The sequence below is a fragment of the Nesoenas mayeri genome, assembly GCF_963082525.1.
Source record: "Nesoenas mayeri genome assembly, chromosome: 23".
Classification (NCBI taxonomy): Eukaryota; Metazoa; Chordata; class Aves; order Columbiformes; family Columbidae; genus Nesoenas; species Nesoenas mayeri.
The window spans coordinates 2662254-2678286 of NC_137574.1; the positions used below are offsets into that span (position 1 = coordinate 2662254).

The 16033-nt window shown below is 50.7% G+C and overlaps 1 protein-coding gene across 2 annotated transcripts in view; it reads right to left on the bottom strand.

Annotated features, from left to right (window-relative positions):
- MAGI3 (membrane associated guanylate kinase, WW and PDZ domain containing 3) overlaps window positions 1–2604 on the bottom strand; it is a 53250-nt gene extending 50646 nt beyond the window's left edge. For both annotated transcript variants that reach the window (XM_080358147.1, XM_080358148.1), the window contains exon 1: window positions 2233–2604. In XM_080358147.1, coding sequence (XP_080214273.1) covers window positions 2233–2554 — 322 coding nt within the window. In that variant the 5' untranslated portion in view covers window positions 2555–2604. The remainder of the gene's footprint in view (window positions 1–2232) is intronic.
- Between the last annotated feature and the right edge of the window lie 13429 nt (window positions 2605–16033).

The following is a 16033-nucleotide window of genomic DNA, read 5'->3' on the forward strand; positions in this document are numbered from 1 at the left end:
GAGCCAGCTCCTAAACAACAAGCCACCCTTACAATATGTTTTAAAATACTGTATTTAAGGATACTAACACCGAAAATTAATGTAATAATCATCTGATGATAAGCTGGCAGTACGTTCCAGTACGGGAAAAAATGCTGGATCTGAAGCAGTTTACAAGCTCAGGATGACCGTGCTAAAGAGCACAGGTCTTTGTGAGACTCAAGCAGTGGTTTCCTTCTGTTGAGAAAACCATTCCTGTATTTGAGCTGTTACGAACCCCAGGAGAATCCTGCTCTTCTCTTTCAGCAGCTACACGGCCACACAACACTCGGCAAGAGCCTTTTGCAGAGTGCATTGACACCTTGGCTGAAAGTCCATCTGAAAACCCACTACACCAAAACACTCGCATTGATTAAACCAACGGGTGAACCGTCAAAAACTAACAGACTTTCTTCTAAAAAGCAACTAGACGGCATTTATTCGTGCACCCAATATTTTAGTTCTTAACAGCAGCTTTAACCAACTTGCTGGAATCGGTCCTTTCGATCTTCTGGACCCTTTTCCAACTTCATATTTGGAACTTCTCATGAGCATCATCTGGCTCTGGCTGTTTTCTACTACTCATCATATCATCTTTTTCTTAAATCTTTCCTGCCAGCTTTAGCTCAACATCTGGATTAATCTCTCTGTTATGGAAAGTCCCAGTACAGGAATACCCCTGTTTCCCTCCATGGTAAACACAAGGAATCCCTTTGATCTTCTAACTAAAGTTTCATCTTCCACAAGCTCTCTAAGATAAATTTATTATTGTCTTCTATGTCTTCCACTTTTTTTTATCATCGTATTTCACACTTAACTGGTAGCAGTTTGTTCTTTTCTATTTACTACATTCAATCAGGGTTTCCAATTTAGGAAGACATCTTTCAAAGCCTCTCCGGCTTCCGTAAGTGCTTTTGAGAGGTGTGAGTTTGGTTTGGGCTTTGGTTTTGGTTGGGATTTTTTGTTGTAATTTGGTAACAGGTGATACGCATCAGGACCAGCTGCTCAGTTTCTATATAAAAATGACTTTTTGTTAGTAGGAAAACCTGATTTAAAATCTGTATCACCTTAAGCCAAACAGTAACCCTGCATTTATGAAAGAAATACAAGACAGGTGTTAAAGAAGCCATATAGGAAATATCACAGACTTCAATCATGGATATACTGGTATCAGTTGGGATTCGGAGAAAAGCCAGTTTCTTTATAACACACCAAGCTCACACCTGGATTGTCTGACCAGGAAAGCGGTAAATCTGAAGCTCATTACGGCGTGAATCATTAGCTCCTGTGACTGCAGGTACCACTATTTAGCATTAACCTGACATTTGACAGGCATGTTGATAAAGAAGACTGTACCACAGTGATCTGATATCATTAGTTAATTGAAGTTTACTCAAAATTAATCCAAATCTATGGAACAAAATCACCCGGAGTTGGTTCTCGGTGTTTCTCTTTGGCAAATTACAAGCCAAGGGGAGGCAGCGATGGGGTTCCCGCCAGCCACGCTCCCACCCCCCCGGTCCTGACCACACTCACCCCACTCTGAGAAATTCTTCACGCAAATACCATGTAAAATCCATGTAAAACACCACGTTACGGACCCCGCACTCCCGGGGCAGCCGCTGCCCCACCGGCGGGGACCGGGACCCTCCGCAGGGGATCACCCAGGACCTCCGCTAAGCCCCGTGGGGCGACCGCCGAGCCCCACGCGTGATTCTCACCCACGGAACACCTGAAACAACGGCGCGAAACCACCGGCCCCCTCCGCCCCCGGCTGCGCGGCTGCCGTGGCCGCCGGGGGCAGCAGCCGGGAATCGAACCCTCGTCCTGCCGGGACAGCGGCGCCCCCGGGCTCCAGCCGCGGCACCAGCGGCTCCCCGGAGTCCGGCCCGCTGCCGGTGGCCCCGACGGGCCGGGGGAGCGAGCGCTGCCCGCCAGCGCCGCCCCGGGGCCGCAACGGGACTCCGGGGGCCCCAAGCGGTAGCAGGGCCGTCCCGTTCGGCGGAGGCGCCCTCCGGGAGCCGAGGAAACTTTCCCAAGCCGGCACCCACCCCCTCGTTCCCCGGGTCCCGCCGCCTGCGGGCGGGCGCTCCCGCACCCCTCCGCGGCCCTCCCGCCGCCCCGCAGGGCGCCGGCGCGGCGGGGCCTACCCGCGGCCGAGCTCGGCGGCGGGGCGGGCCGCGGGTCCGGCGGGGCCTGCGGCGGCCGGCTCACCTGGGCGCACGGTCTTGAGGCGCACGGGTTCCCTGAAGTGCCGGACGACGGCCAGCGTGTCGCGATGCGTGAGGCCGCTGACGGGGGTGCCGTTCACCTCCAGCAGCACGTCGCCCGGCGCCGGCGCTTTCCCCGAGAGCAGCGCGGGGCCCGGCGCGCCCTCGCCGCCCGGCAGGAGGCGGCCCGCCAGGTAGGGGAACTCGCCGCGCTCGGCGCCGCCGCGCAGGAGGTCGGGGTCCGGGCCCGCCGGGCCGCCCCAGGACACCACGCACTCCTGCACCTTGCTCAGCCAGTGCCGCTTCTTCCGCAGCGTCTTGGACATGCCGCACCACGGGGCGCCGCTGCCCGCCCCTCCGCCACCGCCGCTCCCTCCCCGGCCGCGGCTGCCGCCCGACTGCCGCCCCGCCGCGGCGGCGCCCCGCCCCGCCGCGCGCGCCCCTGGCCACGCCCCCCGCCGCGCGCCCCCGCTCCCGCCACGCCCCTGTGGCCGGTGCTGGCCACGCCCCCTCCGGCCGCCGCGCCGCCGGCCCCGCGGGGCGGGGCTTGTGCCGTGATGGACAGCGCCGCCGCCCGACCCGCCCTCGGGACCGGGTCGTGAGACCCGGGACGGGGACCATCGGGACGGTCCCGGCTGGAGCGCGGGGGTTCAGAGCTGGGCTGAGCACACCGGGCAGGGCAGGGCTCGAACCGCCGGGTACAGCTCCCATGGCGACAATTTTTCCAAAGGAAAACGCAAATCCGGCGTGTTTGCCCTTCCCAGGAGCGCGGTGCTGAAATCTGCAGGGACAGGAGCTGTGCTCGGTGGTCTGTGTGGGTCCCTTCCCACTCAGGACATTCCATTCCATATTCCTGTTCTGTTCTGTTCTATTCTATTCTATTCTGTTCTATTCTATTCTATTCTATTCTATTCTATTCTATTCTATTCTATTCTATTCTATTCTATTCTATTCTTCCATATTCTATTTCCTCCTCTCTTCTTTCTTCTCTTCTTCTTCTCTTCTTCTTCTCTTCTTCTTCTCTTCTTCTTCCCTTCCCTTCCCTTCCCTCTTCCTCTTCCTCTTCCTCTCCCCTTTCTTCTCTTCTTCTTCTCTTCTCTTCCTCTTCCCTCTCCTCTTCCTCTCCCTCTCCCCTCTATTCCATTCCATTCCAGTGTGGTAATTAGCCCACGCCAGGTATGGATTACACACACGAACGCACTATGACGCTCATGGCCTTTGGGAGCATAGCACAGCAGTTTAACAACTGAAACTCTTAGAAACTACACAGGAAAGTTTATTCAAAATCAACCTCACCCCTGTAAATGCCAAAAATTAATCCTCTGAAAGCTTGATGGTTCAAATTGCAAATTTCTCTGCCCAGTCCTCTTAAATTGTTTTTCTCTTAGTCAGAGGTGGAATTTCCCCTGTAAATCCTTTTTGCTATGGATGTTTTAAGAGCATCTCGAAGGCCCCTGCTGGGCAGTGGGTCTGGGGCAGGTGAGCATTGCCATTGTTTGCAAACAGAGAGACGTGACTTTGCGTAACTCAAATATTTCCTTTGCACAGGAGGAAATGAAGACGCCAGTATCTGCGGAGCCCAAGGAATGTTTGCTGAGTTGTGAAACAATGGATTTTTGTTCCCATCGCTGCGGCCTGGTATTCACCTCCGTTTGCACAACGGAGCGCATTGGAAGTATCACATTTCAACACAAAACGTTTTGCAATGGTAAACAGCAGCAAGTGGTTAATGGCTGCACAGTATAGAAACCAAAAAACCTGCTCACAACAGATAACAGTAACTTCTGCTATCAGATATTTTCCAGTTCTTACAGATTCCTCCGCCTTTACAGGTCTGTTAGTCTATGACTTATACAGCAGTGATTACTAAAAAAGCAAGAACGCTTCCAAAGAAGTCAGAAAAACGCCAATCTTATAATAAAGGCACGCTTGCTGGGGTAAAACAGTGTAATAGAAGCTTGTTTGGGGACATTAACCTAATGCTCCCAATACATTGAAGGTAGGATGCCTGCGGCATTAATGGAGTTGCCCCCAGTGCGGGTTCAGCTCCTTGTGTTCGGTGCCATTCGAGGGACGTTAGGCTCTCTGCCAACAGCCACGGAAAAAACTGCCAGCCATAAATGTCCTTTCACGCTTGGAGAACGGGAGCAAGAAGGCTGAAAGCTTTGTGGCGTTCACGATCTGGGCACTAAAAGGGACGCTGTCACATTGCTTAAAACCAAGCTTCGGTATTTTCCACAGGAATCGTGACACCGGGCATGATCTGTAATTTATAAGCTGCTGACAGTGGCCTGTGCCAGACGTTCCGGAGAACGCGTGTGGACATCTCAAGGAGGAGATGAGTGTCCTTTGAGCTCCAGTTTATCCATCCCCCTAAACAGAAGGCTTATCCACCCTTCATCTCACAAAAAAAGACGAAGGAATGTGCTCTGCACCACCACCAGCCCCAGCCGAGGTGTGAAGAACCGTGTTTACTGAGCATGAGCATTTGGAGTCTCAGCGAGATAAAAGGGACCGTTGAAGGGACATTGCAGCATCATCACCGCCACGTCCCGCTCTGCTCCATGAAAACGGGGTGCTGAGCTCTGCCGCAGCGGAACCCAGGGAACAAACGGCGTCGAGGCCGTGCGGCTTCTCGGCTGGCAGGGAAGCAAAGTTTGTTTATCACGCTGCCAAAGTTCAAAGGCAATCAAAACGGCACAAACATGTCAGGCTACTGTTTAATTAGAGCGTGAAGACACACTTTCTCGGAGCAGACAGAAAGGGAAACGCGGCGCTGCGTTTGGACTCCTCCGAAGTCCTTCTGCTGGTGCCACCGTCTGTGTCACATGCAGTTTGTCTGTCCTGTGCTTAAAGGGGAGAGACCCGAATAGAGGCAAAATACTCACACAACACATCCAAAACAAGAACAATTCCATCCTCAGCAAGGATGGTGTGACAGCAAGTCGCACCGGTACAGAGCAACGTGCAGATGTTTGTGTGTGTACGAGTGTGTTACTATCTCCCCACCCAAGGAGTAGGCACAGAGCAGCTCTGAGGGTCTCACAACGACACAGCCTGAGCACGATGCTGTTAAATCTTTTGGGCTCACTGTGCTGCGTGAACTGAAACCAAAAGGAGTTGCCGGGGAGCAGCAGAAGGCGCAGCGTTCATCTCCAGCAGCCGTGCTCATCTCGAGCACGGGCTAACAAATAATTCAGTGAGCTACGTGCCTCTGAGGAAGCACAAACAAATCACGGCTGGGTAAGAGTGGTTCAAAGCCACACGCTTGTTTTTCTGTGGATAGACATATCCAGAGCTGTCTAGTTGAAAACTGTGTGACCCTAAGATACAGTTATCAGGAAGCAAACTTTTAAATATGTAATAAATTAACTTGTACCCGAGCAAAAGCTGCCATGCAAGCAGATCTTACCAGGAAATGTTGTCAAGCTCTGGAAGAGCTTAGAGAATAAACCCAGGTCTTAACAGAGATGTGTGTCAGCCTGGGCTGACTAAGCCCTGGTACCTGGACTGCTCACCTGGGAATGGAAAATGTACCAGCCCCAGCAGGTTGTACATCGGTGTCGATGGATGCTTCACTGATACAAAGCTGCTCCATAAATCTGGTGTGTTTAATACACGCGTTGCCACAGCATGCAAACAAGAGCGTTATGTCCTTCCCTCCCCTCCCTGCCTCCCTTCCACAAATAAAAAACCACCCTTGAGCAATGCGGATATTAACTAGTGATCATTACATACCATAGGCACTGGATGTCTCATAAATAATCATGTAAAGTTTTCAAACAGCCGGAGTGTTGGTCTGGGAATTTACTATGTTTTGACCAAGACTTCACAGTAAATTAATTCAAGTCAGGTCATCTTTATGCCTCAACCTCCCAGCTACACATTCAACAATATTTCATACCTGAAGCACCACAAATTCCTTTAAACTAATGCTCATAAAATGACATAAACCTCCATGGAAGGAGGCTGTGTGTAGTCAGATCAGAGAATATGTGAAAATAAAAGGCACCAAATAGTTTACTTGCTTGACACAAGCATCTGCCAACAAGTTTAAAGCTTGGACAACCGAGGAGTCAGCTCCTGGCCTGTATTGTTCGTGGTTTGCACAATGGTTGGTTATCCTCAAGCTGGCAAAAACAACAGAAAAGAAAGAGAGGGAATGATTTCCATCAGCAGTTGCAATGCAGATCTCCACAGTAATATGCTCTCGAACACTTTTGATCCACTTTGCTATTTCCTCACCGTCAAGAATCAAAACTTCCAGAATAATGAAGAAATAAGTAACTACAGGGATTGCTCCACATATGCCCGCTGCAAGCGCGGCTGCTTGCTGCTCTGGGTTCTGCATAAGAATTAACGAGATGAACTAAGAGGACTTGTCAAAGTGAATAAAGAAGCAGCCTATGCAAACACCCCTCAGCCGCCAGCTCTGGGGTAATCATTTGTAGGAACAGAATCACCCATTGCAAATATTTCCTCTTGAGAGCTTACCTAAAGCAAATCCCATTCGACTACTGCTTCTGGGACACTATTTAGACCATTTATCAGAAACAGCGGAGCTATTGGTTTGATGATGTTTTACCGCGTTCTTCAGCTCAGCCGTTTCTCCCCATTCAGGTGTGTTTCTGTTTATCACCCGCTAGAATTCCTCGCTTGAACCTTCTCCCTGGTGTCAACCTACCCCTGCAGAAGCCGAGTTAGCATCTGTAAGCAGTTCAGCTCTGTCAGTGGTTTTACATCTTTAATGGGATCTGAAATATCTCTAGCAGCCTTGTCAAGTTTTATAGCCCCGTTCGTAGGGATTTGGGATAGCTGACAAGGTCCAAAAGCCTATCCCAGTCTGAAAAGCGTAATCCCCAGTTCCTCTCTGATTCCTGCTCCTTTTCACCAGTCATTTTCTGTCTTGTAACTGGGTATTGGCTGCATGACCAGCTGGGGAAACAGCAGACACAGCGTACGGCAGGGATTGCAACCCACCATGTCTGTACACGGTCAGAGAACGCACAAGGAAAATCTGATTTCTTGAGAGCAAGTGCCCACTCCTACCATCGCTGCCTGAGAGACACCATCACCCTGAGAGACACAGAATCACAGAAGCATTTTGGTTGGAAGAGACCCCCAAGATCATTGAGTCCAACCATAACCCAGCCCTGGCACTGCCCCATGTCCTGAGAACCTCATGTCCGTCTGTCCAACCCTCCAGGGATGGTGACTCCAGCACTGCCCTGGGCAGCCTGTTCCAATGCGCCACAGCCCTTTGGGGAAGAAATTGTTCCTGATATCCAACCTGTAGTCAACAGTCTCACTACAGTCTGCTCTTGCCCTTTGGGCGGTTTCAGCCCAACACAACCGGCCTCTTGTTTTGCTGCTGTTGCACATGTAGCTGGTTTTGTCACTCTGAGGATCTTCCAACAGCACTAATGTTTCAGAAAGCATCGCCTGAGCAAATCAACCTTGCCCAACCAACAGAGAATGCCTGTATTCTTTACTCCTAGCAACATGATAATTCATATCCAGCTACTCTGTCGAAAGCTATATGATTAATACATTTCTTGTCTTTCCATGATTAGTGTTTAAGCAGCAGCAATGGCATGCAAGGGTTTTCGCAGACTTATTTAGAGAAGATTGTCCCCATTCTTCCTTTTTTAATGTTAATAATGTAGTTATAGTCTCAGTAGATCTGTCATAAAATATATTATCAAAGGAACCAAGATAAGCGCAGAATTATTTGCTGTTTGGAAAATCCAGACACATCACAGAAAGCAATAATAACACGAAATAACTTTGATAAAAGTTTTAAAGAAAGCTTTTTTAGAGAGCTCCGGCAGTAATTAGAGCTCATATTGAAATAAGCTTCTTAGTGTGGGCTTAAGTTAATTTCCATTTTAGTACAAGAAATGGAGGAACGCGCTGTAATGGATCAGACTTCACCTCGAGGGAGGGTCACCAGGTATCGCTATGAGAGGTGAAGAGCCCATTTACAAATGTCCCTGGTCCCCGGGGAGCCCCAATGAGGCACCTTTTCAAAGTCATTTCTGTTCTCCCTCCCTGTGCCCAGTCATATTGACCACACAAAAACAGCACCACTACCTCATAACATAGTTCTGGAAGCCCTATCCTATCTTAATTCCATTTTTAAATTATTGCTCTAAACACACTAAGAGATTTTCTAAATTATTTTGTTCCTGGCAGTGTTTTTACTGTAATACGTGTCACTGTGGACCTAAACCTCATCAGTACCTTCTGGTGTTTTAAATTAAATTAATAGCAAAGGACTGTTTTGGAGTACATGGGATATAATAGAGGCTCCATAGGTTTGCCATTATACTTTACCGTTGTCATGTAGACCTAGTTCCTTTTCCAGCCATTAATGAATAATGACAATATAACAACCTCCAAAGCTCACCATTCCAGCACCAACCTCTCCTCTGACTTATAATTAATACGTCAAAATTAATTTCCCCCTCGGAAAGCAGGGACTCTTCTTTCTTTGCAGATGGATCTGTTTCATGGCCATCAATCCTCGGCTTCCCGCAGTTTGGCTCGGCCTCGCTGCCAAGGACAATGTGGTGGAGCACGCGGTTCTTCATCCCTCAGTGTCAGCCCTCGGAACCACCTCCGCTAAGAGAGAAAAGCAAAAGAAAAGAAGAAGATATGAACCCTATAGGCTTGGACACTATTTGTTATCACTGCCATGGTCTTTTAGTCTCCACAGCACAGCGTTTTGTCATAAAACGGAGCGAAACCATGCAGAAGCGCCTCAAAAACCCCAGCAAAGGTGCGAAGATGAGGAGCGCGGTGGTGCAAGGTCTGCACGCCGGGGAGGAGGAACGCTGTGGTTCTCTTCTGCGATAACCCCGGCTTGTCACAAGGCCGCCTTCACGCTCAGCTGCTTATAGAGACCTATCAAGACAAAAAATTAAACAGGCCATTAAGCAGCGCTCGGGTGGATTAACGTTAGTCTCTCTGCCTTACGCTGCAGCATTTCAAAATTCCTTTGAAGTTTGCATATTAGAAAATCACTTTCCAAGCCACATAACTTTCAGCTTTAGATGTTTCCTAACAGTTCTGTGGTTGAGGAACAGCTGACTAATCCTTTAGGATTTAATGAGGTTAACTAACACGCACAGCTTTGCAGGGGAGCTGGAGCTGGTATTTTGGTAGCGAGCATGAAAAACAATGACAATAAGCATTCTGCAATGAGCCGTTATGGAGTGCTGCATCACTTCTATAACTTTTGCCAAAGCTGCTTTTTCATTCCCAGAGCACAGGTTGGAATTCTGACCTTGCTCAATTGTCACCCCCAGAGCCACCAACCAGCAGGGACAGCAACAGCCCCACATCCTTCTCAGAGCACCTGTGCTGAACCATGGGCTTAATTCAGTATTTACCGAACACACCAAAGTTGCACGTAACAAGTTGACAAATAAATTCATTAGGATGCAATTACAGCGATCAGAACCGAGGCTACTCAATTATTTTTAGCAAGAACATGTAATTAACTGCGGGTTCACGTCAAACGCTGCCTGATGCCATGAATCAGGTTAGGAGGATTGGCTTGCACAGAAAAACACAGCAGTGTTTTGGAAAGATCTGCCTGTTACAGCCCATAGAGCATAATGGCACTAGGAGGAAATAAAACTACATAGAATATTTGCCTTTTTCTCATTTGTAACTCTCTCTCAGCCCACAGGAGCCTGGAAATAGTGGCCAGGGCTGTTCTGCAGAAGCAGTTTCCTCACCATCTCTTCCACTCGTGATTTATTTCATGGGAAGTTTTCTTCTAATAATGAGTGGGAAGTTCAAAAATATACATCATGCAAATAAAAATAACCCCTTCCGGAGCAGTAGCCAAGCAGGTGGCTGTGTAGGGACCGTATGTAAAAAGAGGGAGGAAAAAAGGAAAGCAAATCTTTCAGGATTAACTGGGTGCATAAAACAGGAGAGTAGTGTGGGTGTGAGCAGCGTAACAGGACCTGGGAGATGTGGCACAATCCGGTGAGTTACTGAAGTTAATTTGGTTAATTGTCCGTCCCTCAGCCCCGGGGCAGTGCCTTGGGAGTCCTCCCGTCTCATCTGCTCGGGGTGAAGGTTTCTGCAAAGAGCCCAACCTTCCCACGTCTCATTTGCAACCGGACTTTTAACAGCCTCGCATTGCTTGCCAAATAATAAATAAGAAGTCTTTACACTGCAGTGTTTAGGTTATTGCGGAGAGATCTAAACAAAGCCCAAAGAGTAGCTGATTTAAGACCCACGGTTGGGACAGCAGCGCGGCTGATGGCTGCAGCACGTGCAGGAATCACAGATGGTTTGGGTTGAAGGGACCATTAAAGCTCCCCCACTGCCCCCCCTGCCATGAGCAGGGACATCTTCACCAGCTCAGGTTGCTCAGAGCCCCATCCAGCCTGGCCTGGGATGTCTCCAGGGATGGTTCATCCACCACCTCTCTGGCCAACCTGGGCCAGGTTGCACCCTCAGAGGGGCAACAATTTGTTCCTCATGTCAGCGAGCAGCGCACAAGCAGCTCCTCCAACACAAACCCTCTTTCCCAGCCCAGAGCCATCTCTGGAGAGCCCTCACGCATGGTGATGAAATGAAGGCATCTGAAGCATTACAGAAAAATGCCTCGTTGCAGCAAAACCACACGACACTGGATGTCGTCACCTCCCTGTGGCGGGACGGACCCCACAGCCAGGCCGGGGGCTCAGCGAGGGCAGAGCCCTGGGGCACCCAGCCCCTCCCAAGGAGGGCAGAGCCAGACATGCCCACGGACTTCGCAGCCCAGCGCCTGGGAACCGAGAGGCACCAAACCGGAGCAGGAGGCACCAAACCGGACCAGGAGGCACCAAACTGGAGCAGGAGGCACCAAACTGGAGCAGGAGGCACCAACCCAGAGCAGGACACACCAAACCGGAGCAGGAGGCACCAAACTGGAGTGGGACACACCAAACTGGAGTGGGAGGCACCAAACTGGAGCAGGACACACCAACCCAGAGCAGGATGCACCAAACCGGAGCAGGATGCACCAAACCGGAGCGGGACACACCAAACTGGAGCAGGAGGCACCAACCCAGAGCAGGACACACCAAACCGGAGCAGGAGGCACCAACCCAGAGCAGGACACACCAAACCGGAGCAGGAGGCACCAACTCAGAGCAGGACACACCAAATCGGAGCAGGAGGCACCAAACCGGAGCAGGAGCCACCGAACTGGAGCAGGAGGCACCAAACCGGAGTGGGACGCACCAAACCGGAGCAGGACGCACCAAACCGGAGCGGGAGGCACCAAACCGGAGCAGGAGGAACCAAACCGGAGCGGGATGCACCAACCCAGAGCAGGACGCACCAAATCGGAGCGGGACACACCAAACCGGAGCGGGAGGCACCAACCCAGAGCAGGACACACCAAACCGGAGCGGGACACACCAAACTGGAGCAGGAGGCACCAACTCAGAGCAGGACACACCAAACTGGAGTGGGACATGCCAAACCGGAGCGGGACACGCCAAACTGGAGCAGGAGGCCCCAAATCAGAGTGGGAGGCCCCAAACCAGAGCGGGAGCCCCATGCGCCGACTCGCAGGGCTGGCAGAGGAAGGAGCACCCCAGGCTCCATCCCAGCCCCGCACAGCATTTCTGCACCCAACGATTTATGCACTGCTAACTCACGTATTATACTTCCCTGCTGCATAATTCATACCCTTTTCTTTTTCTTTAGCAGAAGATACAAACTTCACAACTGCTAATGTGCAAGCGTGTATTAACGCGGCGGCTGCCAGACAGAGCCTGGATTTGGAAGGAGCTCTTGAGAAAGAGCCAAAGTCCCTCCTCTGTAAGCAGATTTATACATTTTGAAAGCGATTGCCTGGTCGGTAACAGGCTCCATGCGATTCTCCGGTGTTTGCTGCTTCATCTCAGGACCCCTGAAGAACTTGGAGCACCGCAGAAGCAGAAATAAATAAACAGATGATTTCCTTTATGTGAGGCTGGGCTGGATGTGCTGTATTGTTCATGTTCCACTCCTGCACAGAGCAGTAAACCGAGCACAGAAAGGAGGAGATAAGAGCGTTCATTCCCACGAGGAGCACGGATAGGATGAAAAACAAGTTTTTTAAGTCATGCTTTGTGCAAGGTTGTTTATAATGCCTGTAGCTATTTTTAAACCTGGGAAATGAAGAGCTGCAAGCTGCAGAGAGCCCTTGAGGGTGGGTGCTTTGTGTTATACATCACTGTTGGGTGAACAGGAGCGGACACGCGGTACCCAGCACGGGGACGTCACGACTCCATCCCTCCCCTTCCCCAGCAGGAGCTGTGGGGGTGACCCCAACCTTCACAGGGACAACGTCACTGCAAAAACCCTTTCCAAAGACATTGCTTGGGGAAAATGCATTTCAGGAGCTAAAGAAGGGCTGGACCTGGGACATGGGGATGGGGAGTGTGTGGGAAATGGGAAACGTAGAGATGCTTGGGCTCCTTCAGCAGGTGGAGGGGGGCAGGACAGCCAGCCAGCCCCTTCCCACCTCCCACCCCGTCACCGGCACTCGTTAACACTGGGATGCTGCCAGCAGCTATTTTGAACAGTCTGTGACATGTGGAAAGTGAGAAATCAATTTCCAGAGCATGAATTTCTCTCTCTAGTGTTATGGAGAGATTCGAGGCCAGCCAGGCTCCTGCTGCAGGACATCCCTGTGGTGCCCTGACCGGGCTGTACCTCTGCGGAGAGCCTCCCGCTGCCCCTGCGAGCACCATCCCCGCCACCAAAATCACAGAAGCCTTTCTGTTGGAAGAGATCTTCAAGCTCATTGAGTCCAACCATTCCGCCACATCCCACATCCCTGAGACCCTCATGTCCGTCTGTCCAGCCCTCCAGGGATGGTGACTCCAGCACTGCCCTGGGCAGCCTATTCCAATGCCCCACAGCCCTTTGGGGAAGAAGTTGTTCCTAATCTCCCATCTAAATCTAATCCAATTTAAGTGCAGCACTTTGCCATGGCACAGCTCAGCTCCCTAAGGCTCAGTCCTGGCTTACCTGGGGATCTGCTCTGCCGTTTCCTGGCGGCTTCATATGTGTTCATCAAAGTGAAAGGGATTAAAAAAGAAATGAATGATAAATACCTTAAATGAGTTGGATCTATAACCGCTTCCCTGGTACCACTAGCACACTGTCAATATATATAACATTACCGAAATAATAAGTTAACAACTTTTGCCTGTAAATTAAAATCTTATTGAAATAGATGCTGATTACAAGGCAAACATCTTTGTTCTAATTATCTTAATTACAGGCTTTTAATGGCAAGAAGTTGTAGAAATAAAAACAGATGTAAGTGACAGCTTATAATGGTGATAGCCGCACCTGCTAGCACTTCTGCTGTGTTGTCAGGGTAATTAATGCACTGATTCCTGTTGGAGGCGAGGAGAGCGGAGGGTTTGGAGGCAGGCTGGCCGAGGGGTGTATATGCACACGACTGTCGCGTGAAGTGATGGTGGCAGCTTGGCCAAGCTCAGCATCCCTGTTTATACAGTGCAAGACCTGGAGATTTGCTGCAGCGAGCAGAGAGCGGCTGCTTTGCAGGAACGTGTGCTGGTGCGATCTGCCAGGCAACATGGCACACGGAGTCATAGAATCATTTCTGTTGGAAGAGATCTTCAGGGTCATGGAGTTCAACCATTAACCCACCCCTGGCACTGCCCCATGTCCTGAGAACCTCATGTCCGTCTGTCCAACCCTCCAGGGATGGTGACTCCAGCACTGCCCTGGGCAGCCTGTTCCAATGCCCCACAGCCCTCTGGGGAAGAAATTGTTCCTAAATCCAACCTCAACCTTCCCTGGCACAACTTAAGTCCATTTCCTCTGGTCCCATCAAACGTTGATGTCTCCATAGCCGGTGATCTCCCTGCTCTGCCTGTCTATTTCTACCATCCCCTACGCTCCCCCAAGCAAACACCTCGGACGGAGTCAGATCTGGTGCCCACCGATCCCAAGCAAGACAGGCCAGGTCAGTGCTGCAGCATAATTAGCTAATTAATTCCTCATCATTTTGTCCTACCTGGCAGGAGCGCTGAGGCCAGCGCCGCAGCCCCGTGTGGGGTTTGCCATTGGCAGCTTGCAGGGAGCCCTGTCCGCAGCCCCTGCTCTGACAGAGGCTCAATGAGGCAGAGGGGTCCCCAGCCATGGGTTCCAACCTGTCACCTCCCCGCAGGGACACGGAGCTCAGTCCCCAGGCGCTGGGACGCTGGGCAGAGCAGGGGGACCGGAGCAGGTCTCTGCTTCCCAGCGGACGGGCAGCAGTTCTCTCTTCTGCAAAGAAACACAAAGAAGGAGAATTAATTTCCATTTGCTCTGGTTCAGCACCAGCAATTGCATTCAGCCTTTTGGGCTCACAGCTCCACTCCCATTGCCTGTGCCTGACAGACTAATGAATTTCCTTTGATTACTTGTCTGCGCTGTGCCTGCTACCTTCATTTTATTCTCATTTTAGCTCCTTATCTTTCTTCACACTCTCTTAACTTCAGCCTGTGAATGGCTTCATCCTCTCTAAGTGAGGCTGTGCTGCCTCTCAGGCTCCTTATCATCTCTGAGAGCACAAAAAGTAATTCACCCGCTTCGTCCTATTGCTGGATGCCACGCAGCCCTCTCAGAGAGATGGGATTGAACTCACTGCAGAATAATACCTGGCTGATTAGCGGGTAGAAAAAGCCCTGGCAATGGTGGGCTGATGCCTGCTGGCCTTCCTCGCTGCATCCTCATCCTCAGCCGCTCCGTCCTCGGGGCTCCCGCATCAGGACACGGTGGGTGGGTGGGAGAGTCGTGACATTCACTGCATGGGGAGCTTCTTTTCCAGCGCTGTCCTGGCCCACTTTAGGTTTAGTCTGGAACTACCAAAGATACTTCAAATAATTCAGTCAATCCCAGTGCTACCTGTTTACGCTCAGCTGAAGAGGGACATTATTTTTCCTGGTGAGGTATTTGGGCAGTGCCTGAAATCAAACATACAGAAGGCTACGTCTATTATTAAAAACAAAACCAACCAACCAACCAGAAAACAAACCCAAACCCCATTGTGTTGAAACAAATGCAGCAATAACACTCATGGCCTGGGGAGCCACAGGTTTTGCCCTCAAGATGAATATGACAAACCTTTCAGGAGGTTCCTACAGGTCATTTATCAATGTCACATCCTAGGAAAGAGCTTCCCAGCACTTGTCCTCAAGCTCTTCGGCTGTCGCTGGCAGCAGGAGCAGGACCAGGGCTGGGACACCAGCAGTCGGTACCCACCTGCATTGGGCCATCGTGCCCATGGACCACGTGCTGGTGCCAGCAAGGAGGTGCAATCTGGCCTTTGTCTTTCTTTTCTGTCCATCTGGACATACGGATACAGGACATTTTTGGACACCCTGAAGAGGAAAAGTGCATCCCTTTGAATTCCTAAACCAGCAGCATCTCTAAGAATAGGCTCCGAAGGGAGAGGGAGGATGAGCGACACAAGGAGTTCAGCACCTTTTCTCACTGTGCTGCATCTTGAAATTTAAAAAAGTAAAATACCATGCAGAATGGAGGAGAAGGGGAGCAGCCAGTCACGCTGAGGACATTTGGAGGAGTGTGCTATTATATAAAGCAAGGCAGGGAAAGGTTAGCAAATACCACTCCTTCCCTGGGGAGCCCTTCTCTTGCAGGAGTCATTAGTGCACTGGCAGGATAACAGATCCTCTCCGCTAATTCTCTAGGTCATAAGCAAATTAAGACAGAAAAGCCGATCCGCTATCAATCTACATTAGGCACGGCTGACCAGCTCACCTGTC